The 15,409-nt window shown below is 44.4% G+C and overlaps 1 protein-coding gene across 2 annotated transcripts in view; it reads right to left on the bottom strand.

Moving 5' to 3' along the window:
- The window catches only part of IDE (insulin degrading enzyme), a 93,056-nt gene that overhangs the window by 42,548 nt on the left and 35,099 nt on the right, over positions 1-15,409 (bottom strand). For both annotated transcript variants that reach the window (XM_056130388.1, XM_056130387.1), the window contains exons 5-6: positions 4,358-4,480; positions 1,716-1,828 (exon numbers count right to left, since the gene is read on the bottom strand). In XM_056130388.1, the coding sequence (XP_055986363.1) occupies positions 1,716-1,828; positions 4,358-4,480 (236 nt within the window). The remainder of the gene's footprint in view (positions 1-1,715; positions 1,829-4,357; positions 4,481-15,409) is intronic.

A 15,409-nucleotide genomic window follows, 5' to 3' on the forward strand; every position in this document is an offset into this window, starting at 1 on the left:
TTTGTGTTTTTGTTTCTTTGTGCCACACCTGACAATGCACAGGACTTACTCCTGGCTCTGTTCTCAGGAATCACTCCTGGCAGTGCTCAGGGAGCCATCTGGAATGCCAGGGATTGAATCCGGGTTGGCTGCATCTTACTCACTGTAGTATCATTCCAGCCTCTAGCTACTGAATTAATTATTTACAAACTATGAAGAAAAATAGTTTGTAAATACAACTTCTACTGAATAAATTATTTACAGAAACTATGAAAATGACTTTCATGAAAAAACCCCAAATTCAGGAATCAACCGCCAAATAAAATGATAATCACCACAAAGATATAAACTTGCCATTTTTTAGTGGAATTCCATTGTGTTTGGTATGCAGTTTATTTGTGGTGCCCTAGACCATTCAGCCTAATATTTCTTGAAGCTTCTATTTTGATGCTGGATAATAGCTTCTATATCAGCTACCAAAAACCATCACTACCAAAAACCAAGCATGCAAATGTCAGAACTTACCAGTATCTTTCTGGTGACACCTGAACAAATGAAACATCTGGTTTTCTTATGCCAATGTCAAAAACTCTATTCAGAATATTACTAAAAACTGTGGGCTGGCCCCATTCGCCCTCTCCTCTCTGGAAAGAAATGTGGCGGCCGCATGGGAGCCTTGTGGACAGCAGGTTTGAGCTGGGGGTCGGGGGTGGCAGGGACCTCATGGGAAGGGGGCGCGTTCCGGTCCGTCCTTCACACCCTACCGAGGTCACCAGTTGCCCCCCACGAGCGGCTCTCCGGCACAGCCATGACTCCAGAGCACAGAAACCAATCTCTTAACTATCTAACTTTTAATAGAAATACTTCCAGGGTTAATAAGTAAAATAGCAGAAATCCAAAACCGCACGGCCGCAAATGTACAACATCATTTAACTCTTAAACCCAGCTGTAGAAAGCAAATCATTTCACAACGCTTTTTCAGCATGTCTGATTTGGGGGGGGGGGGGGGGGGTCGTAAACTCTAAATAATAATGGTGCATCCTTTATCGAAACAATGAATCTAGTCAAAGTAGATAGTGTTAACTAGAATTCATCTGCCTCACAGGAATTGTGAGGGGTGGGAGGTGGGGTTTTATATTGGGGTTTGTGGTAAAAAATAAGTATTGGTAAAAGGAAATGTGTTTGATATTCACATGACTGAGACCTAAATCTGAAAGCTCTGTAACTTTTCCCACAGTGATTCAATAAATTAAAAAAAAAAACAAACTGTGGGCTGGAAAGAGAACCCAAAGGGCTAAGCACATGCTCGGCATGCAGAAGACTTGGGTCCCATCCCTGATGTAGCCCCTGAAAATATCAGGTGTGACCACCCCAACCTCTCCCTTTGCAACAAAAAAATCACAGAATGAAGAAAACTTCAAAATTCTTCCATCTACTCTTTGGTAAGTAGCCAAGTGTTATGAGTTTAAATTAAAATGCTGCCTTGCAAGTGTGAGACCAAGAGTTCGATCTCCAGTGCCACCTGGAGCAGCTCTGCTGTTCTGGGGTACCACGGCATGGGTGCAATCTCCAGGGCACTGCAGCCAGGCCTGAGTCCCCTGGCAAGCAGGGGCACCACAATGAAAGGAGTGGAATCACAGGAAGCACCACAACCAAGCACGGGCTCGACACCAGGTCCTCCCAGCAAAAACAATGGAAAAAGGGGAAAAAAAAAATCCAGAAAAAGATATTCTTACCTTAAGATGCTCTTCCTGGAAAGGGTGCTCAGGAAATTCTGGCAGTGGAACATTTTTGTTCTCTACTTCGGAAAATAACTTTACCACTAAGTCTGTTAGGTCGTCTAAAGATTCTACAAGAAAACAGACAAAACTTCAATTATAACACAACCATTCAGCCAAGTATTTCTTGGCATTTTCAAAACTTAGGATTTTGTGTTGTGTGTGTGTGTGATCAACATGACTTAAACTTTATACAATATTATGTGTAAATTAAATATATCAATTAAACTGGAGCGGGGACAGAACACTCTGATGGAACTGGGGTAATAGTACAATGGTAAAGCACTTGTTTTGCATGCAGCTGACCCCAGTCTGATCCTCAGCACTGTATACTGTCACCTGAACACAGTGCTGGGAAGTCCCTGAGCACCACCAAACTGTCACCTCTAAAATGAACAAAAAATAATCCTTTATTTTCTGAACACTCTCAGGACTATTTAAAAGAAAAGTCACTGAACCATCAGTTCACCTCAATTTCTGTAAGAGAGCCTGATGATCACAATTCTTTCGCAGGGCCTACCATTATATGAATCTGTATCACAATGTGCTAAGTTCACTCAGAGATTAGTAATTCCTGACAGAACTATATGACTGTTGAAGTACAGTTCTATATCCTCACCTACCATATTCTTTGATAAGAATCCCAATTGTCAGGGCTAGGTGATAATGCATCCTTTCGCATGCAGGAGGTCTGGGTTCCCAAGCCTGGCACTGCAGGGCCCTGCAGAAACAGGAGCTGAAGTAGCCCCTGAGCACGGCCAATGCAGCCCAAATCCCAACACCCACACCCTATCAAAAAAGGTGTGCTTGTAAGGTTTAAAGATGCAACTACAAATATTTAGCACGCACTGTTCAGTTACAAGAACTGGAAAAGAACTAAACACTGACATATGCGAAGATGTTATAAAATGTCAATATAAGAAGAATTTCATCGAACCCCTAATGGAGGAGAGATCTGCATCTACTAATACAAACATATCTAAAAACTCCATCAACAGGAGCATATAAAACAATGATGTAGTAGAATCCCTTTGAGGAAGGGGCCTCCCAAGTGGCACTCACAGGGACTGGGAGGCACTCCTAGTGACACCTGATTGGCTGGACATGCAGAAAGTGGGACTGAGGATGTGAGCTGCTCAGGCCCTGGGTGCAGGGGACCACCAATAGGCCTACTATCCCTGGTCATGCCTGTGAGGCCAGGTGGTAGCAGGGTGTGAAACCAGAATGGGGTGCTAGCGATCTGCCCGAACATCTGTACTATCTCCCCAGCCCTTCATTCATGTCTTAACAGGCATTCATTTAAGTTAGTAGGTGAGCAAAATTCTATTTGGGGAAAAGAATAAGAAACAATGGGAGGTGAGGTGGTCATAGCATGGGAGAAGGAAGAACCTGATTTCCATTTCTTTGTTTTGTTTTGGGAACACGCCTGGTGATGCAGAGTTACTCCTGGCTCTGCTCTCAGGAATTACACCAGGCAGTGCTCAGGGGACCATATGGGATGCCAGGGATCAAACCTGGGTTGGCCACAAGCAAGGCAAGTGCCCTACTTGCCTGTATTATCTCTCCAGTCCTTGATTTCCATTTTTCTATTTCTTTACTGTGTGGGAAATAATTTTTTCATGTATACATTATCATTATCCGTCTAAAAGAAAAAAGCAAAGCGATAATTTTTTTATAACACCTTGATTCTATCTTCCGAAACACAGGTGTATATATAAAGGAATAAATAATCACTCGATAGTCAAGAATCAGGCATGTGGATCAGGGCCACAGAGATAGTGCAGAGGGTAGAATGTTTGCTTTGCACTGGACCCATATTCAACCCCTAGTATCCCATATGGTGCCTGAGCATTGCCAGGAGTAAATCCTAAGGGCAGAACCAGGAATAACCCCTGAACATTGTTAAGTTTTTTAACATCAGATATTGAAATATTAAAAGTATGAGCTTTGGGGCTGGAGAGGCAGAAGAGCAGGTGAGGTGCTGGCTTTGCATGCAGTTGACCTAGGTTCCATCTCCGCCATCTCATATGGTCCCCTGAGCACCGCCACAAGTAATTACTGAGTGCAGAACCAAGAATAACTCCTGGATACCACCAAGTATGGCCTCCAAAAGTTGTTGAGATGTTGTGGTTTACAATGCCGTTAGTAATGGTTTATCATGAACATAATTCTGACACCACACTGCATCACAAGTGTACCCACCTCTCTCCCTGCCAAGGACCCCAATGCCCCTCCCTTACAACCCCTCACCAACGATTTTTTTGTGAACCAGTTATATTGTCTTTGGATCTTTGGGGCTATCCTGGTATGTATCTTTAAATCCCTCATATAGATAGATCTAGTTTTTTTCTTAAGATCTCCTAAACCCCGCTTTCAGATATTCTCCAATTCAATCATTTTCAAACACCTCTTTTAAGAGGCTACATCTTAAATACTTCTTTTATATTCTCAAGAAGCTCAAGTATAAGGGGTTTAAGTTTAGTATTAAGAGCATTTTGCCTTGTGTGATACCTGAAAACACACACAAAACCACACAAACACACGCACAGAGCTCAAATGGAAAACTTCAATTACACAACTCTGAAAAACTTCAGTCTTACCTCGACCTAAAACACAAATGGCCATTAAGTTGGATGAATAATAAGTAGAATGGAATTTCAGTAGCTCTTGTCTCACATCAATGCCTTCTTGGTTTGGTCTAGTCTCAAGAGTATATTTGTTACCTGAAAAGGAAGAAAACATTTTTTAGAAAAGGCAATATATAATGTTTCACAAATACTGACACTGCTCTAGGGTGAACTTAAATGCTGGGGTTCAAACTTATCATATATAATAAGTAGTCAAATATGCTTGAATGTAAACAGGATATGGAAGACAGAATAGTATGCTCTAGTAACACTATAAACGATGGTTGTCCCTCAGGAACTTAAAACACTTTATAAAATTCAGAGTTCTTAAAATCCCTACGAGATTGTGGATAAGCACTAATAAGGAAAAAAATGAGATCCATATGGCCTCTCTTCACACTTATTTTAATTTTTAAGTCCCTAAGTGCTCCATAATTAATTGAACAGAGTCACTGAGGGATCTTTTGGAACTTGCCAAGTTACTTGTGGAAAGGAAAGAACTATTCTTGGATGAAGCATTAAATTTGTGATGTAAGTTCTCACAGATTTGACTTAGACTGGTAAAAATAGCATGAAACGTTATTTTTATGAGATCTCTTTAAGAAATTTAACAATGAAAAAAGTAAAGTATGTCAAAAGCCGAAAGTCAAGGTTCAATAGCCAGCACATCAGGTGGGATCCAAATAGCCCAAACAAAACATAATAAAAAGACAAAGTGCAAATAGACTCTCTTCAGCACCTTTTCTAATAAAGCACTTGCAAGTTTAGGGACTGGGAAGTGGATTTCCGTTGATCAGTACCCTCTTCCAAAGTGCCACTGTGATTAAGAACATACGATTCTAGCGTATGTTCAACCTGAGCGCCAACAGATCTTAGCAGAGCCACAGGGCCAGGCGCTGGCACTGAGCCTTTGACCGAATTGGCTGGGTTGGCTGAGTCTCACAGGAATGGCCACTGGGGCCTCCTGAGCACTGTTTGGGAGACTCCTACCCACCCCCAATTTTAGACCCCTCACTTAATGGGGAAAGCGAAGAGATTTGAGAGCCAACCCCTGGTACTGTTCAGGGGCTAGAACTGACTCAGTGCTCAGGGATTATCCTGGCAGAGCTCAGGGGACCACACACAGTGCTAGGGATAGAACCAGGGTCAGCTACATACAAGGCAAGAGTCTTACCCCTGGTACAGATTCTAATGTAATTTATTATTGTTCTGTCTTACATCTGAAGAGATAAAACTATTAGCAGAACAAATTCTGGGCTTTACCGTTTGGAGGATTCACACCCAAGAGTGCAAAACGTGCTCTAGTCCTTCCTTTGCGAAATCTCCCTGGTCTCAAAGGTTTGCTCAAGTTTCTCCTCCTTCCTCCACCACCCTAGTCCGCTGGCACTGAGTTTACACGTAGATACACAGGTAGGCAGACGTATACACAGATATAGATGTCAGTACATAGCTATTTATTTGTGGTGCACAGACTCAAGGCAGGGCCTCATGCAGGCAAAATAAGCCTCTACCCCCAGAATTACAGCCTGGCCCCCTGATGAACCAGCACAGGAAGAATTTTGTCACTAAACTGGATTATCTACAGAAAGCCACCAGATGGCATCCTCAAACCCACGGTCAACTGCACTGGAACAAAGATTTATGGCCCAGATGCTCGAATCAATAGAACTGGTGGAGAGTGTGTGAGAACCGACTTAGCAAGCACTCGCCAAAAATTTGTTTTTGGGCCACACCAGTGATGCTCAGGCGTTACTCCTGGCTTGGCATTCAGGAGACTTACTCCTGGCAGTGCTCAGGAGACCAAATGGGATGCCGGGGACAGAAGCTGGGTCAGCCATGTGCAAGGCAAATACCCTACCCACTATGGCTCCAGTCCCCTCAGCAACACTTTTTGAGACACAGTCATTGAATGTACTTACATTTCCTAGAGGCAGCCTGCTGGTAAGTTCCCAGGTCTTTAATTAGTACTCTGTTGGGTTTTTTTTTTTTTTTTTACTACAGATCCAGTACAATGCCAGAACTGTTGTAATCTGCAACATCCTCTCACCTTACTTGTTTCCAGGTGTTATTCCAAAAACCTGAGTTTACAAATCCTGGGGGTGACGAGGGTGGGGGAAACTTTCTGCTGGATAATGTTTTAACATTTTCTCTACTGGGCCAGAGAGACAGTACAATGGGCAGGGTGTTTGCTTGGCACACAGCAGACTGGGAGGACAGTCAGTTCTCAATACACTGCAGGGACTACGGACACTAGGTAGGAATGGACCAGGGTCGGGTTTGCTATTCACCCTACCGACCCTCTCACAAGACAGATCCTCCAGAGAGTCTACAAAAACAGAAAGTGGAGCCGGAGAGACAGCACAGCAGAGTTGGGAAAGCAGCTGCCTTGTGTGAGGCTGACTGGGGTTCGAGCCCCACCACCCATATGGTCCCCTGACCCAACCAGGAGCGATCCCTGAGCACAGAGCCAGGAATAAGTCCTGCTGGGTAGGGTTCCCCCCTCCCCCCACCAAAGAAAAGAAAAGTGAAACAGGATAGAACAGAGCTTGGGGATTAGGCCTAAGAATTTCAGAGCACACGCGCCTCCTGGTGGGATCCAAGGCAGGAGGACACAGGCACGGGAGACTCTCCTCTAATCGGTGTCAGCTTTCTCTCTTCCCTTTCTCCCTGTCCCCTTTCCTTCCCATCCCACTGCTGGGGCCACACCCAGTGGTGCTTGGGGGACACACATGGTGCTGAGGACAGAGCAGGGGGTCAGCCACATACAAGGCTAGTGCCCTAACCTGGTACTATCTCTCCTGTCCCAAGGCTGCTTCTTTAGGGGACCGTCACAGTGCTTTGCTATTATCTCCTTTTGGGAAAAGCAAATGAGTAAACCGGTTGCAGAATCTAGCATAATTATTTGCAGCATTACATAAACACAATACTACTGGGGTTAGAACTGCACGAGGGAGTCCTGGCATCTGAGCCCTCCGGACACTGGCTGCACACGGTAGGGAAGAAAGCTCTGTCAAGGGTCCAGACAACTTGCCTCCACTTAAGAACCACGTGTGGCCTGAAGAAACAGCCGGGAGCTCAGAGCACCTGCCTCACAAGCCTGTAGGCACGAATCCAAAGCCCTGGTATCCTACACGTGCTGAGTGGCCCAGGCAGCTCTGCTGTCTGCTATTTCTGGCACTGCACATGACTCCTGGCCACCCTGTCCCAGCAAGCATGACCGTAACTTGTGTCCTCAACTAAGAACGAGCACCCCACCAAGCGTGTGCGCGAGCACAACTACATGAGCGCAAAACTCCGTGAGTCCATGGTTGATTGTGCAAGCACTGCAGCCTCCTGTCCGCCCTGACAAGCACCATGGCTGTTATTAAAGCTCTGTGTGAGCGCTCCAGTCAGGTCTGGGCACGACAGCCGGTCTTGCCACCATCACAAAGGGAGACCGGAGAGGAAGGGGATTTGACCAAAGGAAGGGAGGAAGACAGGAAGGGAGGGAGGAAGCAGAGGAGGAAGGGAGGAAGAAAGAACTGTTTCCTTTTCACAGTGCCAGAAATAAAAACCTGGCCCTCCCAAAGCATGGACTCTACACCTTTGAGCTCCTCTTCCAGTCCCCCAAAAGTGTCTAGGAAGGAAGGAAGGAAGGAAGGAAGGAAGGAAGGAAGGAAGGAAGGAAGGAAGGAAGGAAGGAAGGAAGGAAGGAAGGAAGGAAGGAAGGAAGGAAGGAAGGGAGGAAGATAGGAAGGAGGGAGGGAGAGAGGGAGGGAGGGAGGGAGGGAGGGAGGGAGGGAGGGAGGGAGGGAGGGAGGGAGGACCCATGTGTAAATTGACCCAATCAATGTAAATATGGCTGGGATAACAAATACCACTTTAGTTACTGACACACTGTAGGATAACACTCTTTTGTCCTTCCTCAGGTAGCTTAGGTTTGTCAGGTCACACCCATCTAAGAACACTGAACTTGTATTGTAAGCAATGTCCTTTCTGTGTGGACACAGGAAGACAGTTAATATGGAAGACAGTTAATATTATGCTTTGCAACTTGGGAGTTGATTGACTCTGAATAATATTTACTCCTGGGCATCTGATTTCTTGACTCAGTTGCCCTTAGTTCCTAGCACCCCAAAAGCAGGGTCCTGACGAGGGACTGAATGGACCCAGGGCAAGCGGTGAGCTACCCTGGCATCAAAATGAGCCAGGCCAAAGAGCCACGATACTCAACTATAAGTTGAGGGCATGATCATGGACAAATGCTGTCATGATCCAAAAGTAAGTAACGACGAGACTAGGACCCTGCTGGGGCTAGGAAGATTAACCTGGCCTGAGGACTGCGGAATGTATAGTGAGATGTTCTCAGGAAGAACCAAACTAAATTTATATCTCTTACTGTGCTCACACAGAATGACATTGCTAGAAATATTAGAAGTAGATTTATTACAACTATTTAAGTAGATTACTAACTGAGGGAAGAACACACCCTTGTTGGGATCCCACCCTTGGGCGGATCTCCTAGTAATCTGAGGTAATCTCTGCAGATGAGATTTTATCCTTGAGTTAATCTCCTGGAGGAGTGGTCTTACCTCTCTTTGTTGATTCGTCAGTATTCAACCCACCTTTATGTTACCGCCTTATGTGACTGCTATATAAACTAAGACGTAAGCTCGGAAAGGGGGTCAGAAGCGAGAGAGCTCGGGCTCCAGAGATCCAGAGTCAGAGCCAGAAGGAGAGAGGTTCCAAGACTGGGGCCCAGGAGAGAAGGAGGCAGAGAAAGACAGGAGTGAAGAGGATTGGAATAAACTACTATTGATATAGACCGGCCTGGCCCCTGTTTTTTTCTTCCATCTGCCCTTGGCCAACAGCCGTTCCGATCCAGGCCACACACAGAGGCTCAAGGGCACCGAACGCAGGCGGTGAGAAAGTGCCGTCCAGTGAGCCCGTGAACACACAACCTTCGGCGTGGTAAGATTTTACAACACATTATCCTAATCACCTGCTAATTTAGCTAAATAATTTGTCACATTTATTTTATTTTTGGTTTTGGGGCCACACCTGGCAAAGCTCAGGGGACCATATAAGATGCCGGGGACTGAACCTGGACTGGCCGTGTGCAGCACCTTACTACTGCTTCAGAGCCTGCAGTGAAGGATTTGTCCCCATCAGAATGAGCCCTGCTAGGACTCTGCTCCTCTGGCCTTCTGGAAACGGGCTGGGAGCATTAGGGTTTCTTGTCTTGACTTTATCAGAAGCTAGTAATCAAACAACTCTGGAGAATCTGAACCATCTCCAGGGATCACTTCTTTCATCTATAAAACGGGATGATCTAGATACACGCCAAGCTGTTGAAACATGCAGCCATTCCCTGACTTCTTGGTTTCTTAGCTGTGAGATACAGCCAAGATTCTCAACCTCTTTCAGCCCACGAGATTCCTATTTTTTGTTGTTTTGTGCCATACCTTGGCAGTGCTCAGGGCTTACTCCTCTCTGTGTTCAAGGATCACTCCTGGTGGGCTCGGGGACGATACAGGGTGCCAAGGATCAAACCCGGGTCTGCCACATGCAAGACAAATGCCCTACCCGCTATACTCTCCTGCCCCAAGATTCCTTATCTGTAAGTAAAATAAGAGAACCAGTCTCACAAGATCAGAATGAGAACTGAATGAAGAATTTATGGAAGGCTCAGCATAGCATTTATCCGATGCTTAATATAAACTTGGGATTGTTGTGAAGCTTATGAAAAGTGATAATAGATATAAAAACTTTGTTTTTTCCTTTCTCTATTTTTGGACATGAAGGTTTTGTAGACTGTATATATAATTCAGTAAATATTTATATTTTCATTACAATTATTTCAAATCCATTTAAAAAAAACCACCCATGAAGAGCTGGAAATGCAACTTCTTAAGTTTGGGTCAAGAAATCAATAGTTCCTTGGAATTATTATATGCTCTTCTTAAATACTTCTTTTGGGACTGTAGATCTAGTTCAGGATCTAGCCTTGCATGGGACTGACTTGAATCCTGGCACTGCAGATGGTTCCCTGAACACTGCCTGAAGTGACCCCTAAGTAGAGAGGCAGAAATAGCCCCTAAGTAACTGACAGAGGTGGCCCCCAAAAAACTACCCCCCAAACAAAAAATACCATAATGAAAAAACAAACACCAAGACATTTTTTCTTGAGGCTAGGGACATGGTTGAAATGGTAGAGCAGAAGTCTTGCATATTTGAAATCCTGGGTTTAATTCCTTGCCCCAAATGCTCCCTTCTGATGAGTCTTGTGGCCCTGAGCAGCTGTGGGGTCCAGGTGGGGCCTGAGCACCACAGGACCAAGCTCCATCAGAGTGGCTCCCTGCCTCCAATGACCACGGCAGTAGCTCCAGCCTCAATCATCACATCACAACCTGGCAGGACACAAATGTCCATGGCACAAAAGAGTTCCTTCTACCCTCAGTTGCAATTCTATGAAAATCCTGGAAACTTTTAAAATCCAAAAGTCTTAAAAAAAATCCATGGATGGGGCTGGAGTGATGCCTTGCATGAGGCGGACCCGGGTTCAGTCCCCAGGATCCCACTGGTCCCCCAACTCGCGAGGAGTCATCCCTGAGCACAGAGCCAGGAGGAAACCCTGAGCACTGCTGGGTGTGGCCTGAAACACAAAAATTAAATACACTGGAGCTGGAAGGATAGTACAGAGGGTAGGGCATTTGTCTTGCATATTGTGGCTGACCTGGATTCGATTCCCGGCATCCCATATGTTAACCCCGAGGACCACCAGGAGTAATTCCTGAGTGCAAAGCCAGGAGTAACCCCTGAGCATCGCCAGGTGTGACCCAAAAAGCCAATAAATAAATAAGTAAAAGACTATGGATGTTCCTAGAGAGTTAAGACAGTATTCTCTTACAGTTTGGGAAGCACATCCAATATAAGATATGAGTTACAAGAGAGAGGGGACTTAAGCACTGTGTCGATTTCCATCAGTTCGAGTTTCCATTCCAGTCAATTCTTAGTTTTCCATAGATGAGGGAAAAACAATGATAGCAAGATCCATGGGAATAAGAAGATATGACTAAGTGAGTTGAAACACACCAAATATTTTTATATCCATGAGTACATTATGATACAAAAAAAAACCCAACAAATTAGTCATCATATAAGGATGCCAGGGAACCAACGCATTATTTTGGACGCTGGTACCTGAAGGGAATGAATGAAACATTTGTCTGACCTTTCTGTAATAACTCTATTAGCAGGTAGCCAATTAGGTGAAAAGGAGATTTCCTTTGCTTTTCTTTTTACTCTGGGGGGGAGAGGACTTCTAGGCACTGCACAGGGGGCCAGGAGGCATGCCTCCCCCCACCCCCCGGGCCTCCCCAGCAGACACGAGATGGTCAGGCTGGGTGACAGCACTGCTGACAGAACTGAGTCTCAGCATGCAAGGCACGTGTGCCAGCCCTTTGAGCTCCCCAGGCCCAGATTATTTTCTTATAGAGAGTTATTTAAGCTAATTGATGTGAAAAGGACTGATAGAACTAGAGAGGACTGATGGTTATAGCCTCAGAGAGATAACTGAGCATTAGGTGCCCTTGAAGGAAAAACATGTCACCATTCAAGAAGTTCACAAAAAGTCAAACAGAAATTCAGCTCAAACCTGCATACCCAACTACCAATTTGTGGCAAGACTGAGCAGAGGGGGTCCACACCGCCTTCTACTACTAGGCACCCTCCCACTCTGCCTTCACTCCACGTGAGCCAAGAACACCCCCCGCTGGGTTCCCTCACCCACCCACTTCTTGCCTTGTTTCATTTTTCAATTTCTTTTGTACCAAACTAAACTTTGCTTCCACAGGGTTTGTTCTGGTTGGTGGTTTGTTATGTGCGTATGTTTAGAGAAACAAATCACTAAAGAATAATTTGAACTATAAATCCAAATACTCCTGTTTGCATCCCAAGTGGTGGTAGCGGTGGAGCATATGCCTCGCTGGGAGTCCAAGCCCCAGTTCTACATGCCATCCATCTACTGCACCACCAGGTGTGACCGCAGCACTGCCAGGTATGGTGGTACTCTTCCCCTAAGTGCATAACATTTAAGCAATAAAAGATAAAAGAGAACAGCATTTCTCTAGCATCATCCTGCCCTACTGCCAGTTCATCAAACTCAGTGGCCTTTCAGGCAGTTCTCAGCTGTGGAAGCTTTCCTTCACAAGAAGGGCTTTCTCGAAGTCCTGATGTCTTTCTCAACTGCTGACCAGTTATCATATTACTACGTTGTTACTGTGAAGGCTACTGTCATTCCTGAACACGGTCAGACTTCGCTAACCACTTCCCCTGCACAACCTCATTTAATTTTCACATCAACCAAGAAAGGCAGGAAACCAAGAATTAACAGAGACGTTCCATACGCACAGATTTTTCAGCTGGACAGTGGTAGAGCAAAGATTTCAAGCCAGTTCTGTCCAAGTTTTAAGGTCAAACTTTTTTTAATCACTGAGTAATATGCTAGTAGGAGGTGAAATTCCTGGCTGATGCTGGTGACTAGGAGGATCATACAGATTTCCAAAGGAAACAGGTATGAAGACAGACTTCATAGACTTTATATGACAGCAACTTTCAAATAAAGTGAGTCAAAACCAAAACAAACAAAATAATTGGGCCATGAGGCACACACAGCTGTGCTTAAGGCTTACTCCTGGCTCTGTGCTCAGGGATCACTCCCGGTGGGGCTAGAGGAATCCTATGTAGTGCAAGGATCAAACCTGGGTTGGCCACATACAAGGCAAGTGCTTCACCCACTAGACTATCACTGTAGTCCCTTAAAACAAAAACTACTATCAGATATCAATTTGAGAAAGTAAGAACTATGATCAGAGGAGAAAGAACCACAATTTGAGGGCTTGACCCATTTGGTTGCAGAAAGGTTTGCAAAACTCAATGCATAAGATAATAAATAATCTAGGAGGATTTTTTGGACTATGCCTACAGCTGAGAATCAATATATAGTAGCCCACCTACACACAAAAGGGTGCTCTCTCCTGCTCACCTTGTAAAGTATCACCCTCTTGGGCTTTCATTTCCGCACTGTTAAATGAATATTGAAATAGTCCACATTTGTCTTTCAATTTTAAAATTAAAATATTTTTAAATGCTTCAACACAGAGAAGTGATACAACTTAAGTAGTACTAACATGATTACCACCACTTAAGTATATATCACCCAGTTTTGTCTCATCACACTTTGCCATATTCATTACAAATCTTTTTCCTTCCATTAAAAAAGGGAAAAAGACGCTATTAAGGACAGAGCAAAAGTCTCCTCCTCCTTCACTCTCAAGACAAGCAATCAAAGTGTGAAGTTTAATAATTCTTATACAGACATTAATAATATCCAGTATGTTTCGGCTGTGTTTAAATTTTACAGAAAGCTTCCATACCAGACATGCTCTAAAACTTACTTTTTCTTTTTTCCTTAAGTATATTTTTTTCTACATCTTAACTTTTTGATAAAAATATTCTGCACTCTACCTAGTTTGATACTTGAAAGTCCAGTTTGCTCATTTTCACTGCTATGTAATATATTCTTAATTTTTTTTCTTTAATTGGTCACAGTGAAACTACACAGTCATTCATGATTAGGTTTCAGGCATGCGTTGTTTCAACACCAAACCCTTCCCCAGCCTCCCTCTATCAACCCCCCCAGCAACAATGTAATATATTCTACAGTCCCCAGTAACAGATCACAAAAGGGCTGGAGTTCATACTTTCCATGGAGGAACACCCAGTTCAATTCCCAACTCTACATGGTCCCCTGAGCACCACCAGGACTGATGTTCAAGCATTGACAGGAGATATTACCCCCGAAAAAAAAATGTTTTCATGTACATTCTTGTATATGCTCCCTCCGTCCGACTACTGAGTTGTTCCTTTTCAGGATACCCAGGAATATGTCCAGAAATGGATTCCCATGGTCAAATGGCATAAACATCACTTCAGTAGATACTGAAAAACTGTTTTACAAGCTGTTAGGAATGGGCCCAGAGAAGCCCGTGAGCACTGCAGAGTATAGCCCAAAAACCATGACCCTGGCTCGAATTTCAGTACTACCGATGGTCCCTCAAACACTGCCAGATGTGACCCTTGAGCACAGAGCAAGTATGGTATCTGAGCACCACCAGGAGTGGCCAAATAAAAAGGAGAAAAGGCTCTCTATTCCAAAAAGTTTAATGTTAGCTTAGGTCTCTAAACTCAGCAGATCTCATTTTCTATACTTTTGTACAGACCTGGGTCACTCAACTCTTAGCTGTTCATACTTCCTCATATTTTGCTTAATAACTTTCCAGGAGCCTTGTGAGTGTTTAGAAAAACAAATATGCCTTCAAACTCCACCCACACATACATAACACCATGCACTCTTTCCCATGACTCCTCGCCTCCAGAAACCATTCAGAGATCACATTTTGTTTGTTTAGTTTTGGGCTGGGGGGAGGATGTGCACTAAGCAGTCCTCAGAGGCTACTCCCAACTCAGTGCTTGGGAAGGATTCCTGGTAGTGCTCAGGGGACCACTGGACTGCCGGGGATTAAACCTGATCCAACACATGCACTCCAGCCCTCTGAGCTAATTAAATGCCCCCTGACCCTCCCCCACCCCGTACATTTTAAAATGTTAGAAATACGAAATTTTATTAACTTATCTCTGAAAGATGTGTGGCTGAACTACAATGTAGTCCTGAACTACACTGACAAGTCACCAGGCTATTTATTTATTCACTTATTTTCTGACTTTTGGGGCCACACTCAATGATGCTCAGGGGTTACTCCTGGCTCCTCATTCAGGAATTACTCCTGGCAGTATTCAGGAGACCATATCGGATGCTAGGGATCGAACCCAGGTCAGCCACATGCAAGGCAAACGTCCTACCTGCTGTACTATCACTCCTGTCCAATCACCAGGCTATTTAAAAGGCAACTCCCAAAGAGTAATTCCAACCATTTCACACAACAGTGGCACTCTCTGTCTAAGTATTTAATCCCTACCCAAAGG

This window comes from Sorex fumeus, unplaced genomic scaffold (genome assembly GCF_029834395.1).
Source record: "Sorex fumeus unplaced genomic scaffold, SorFum_2.1 ptg000078l, whole genome shotgun sequence".
Classification (NCBI taxonomy): Eukaryota; Metazoa; Chordata; class Mammalia; order Eulipotyphla; family Soricidae; genus Sorex; species Sorex fumeus.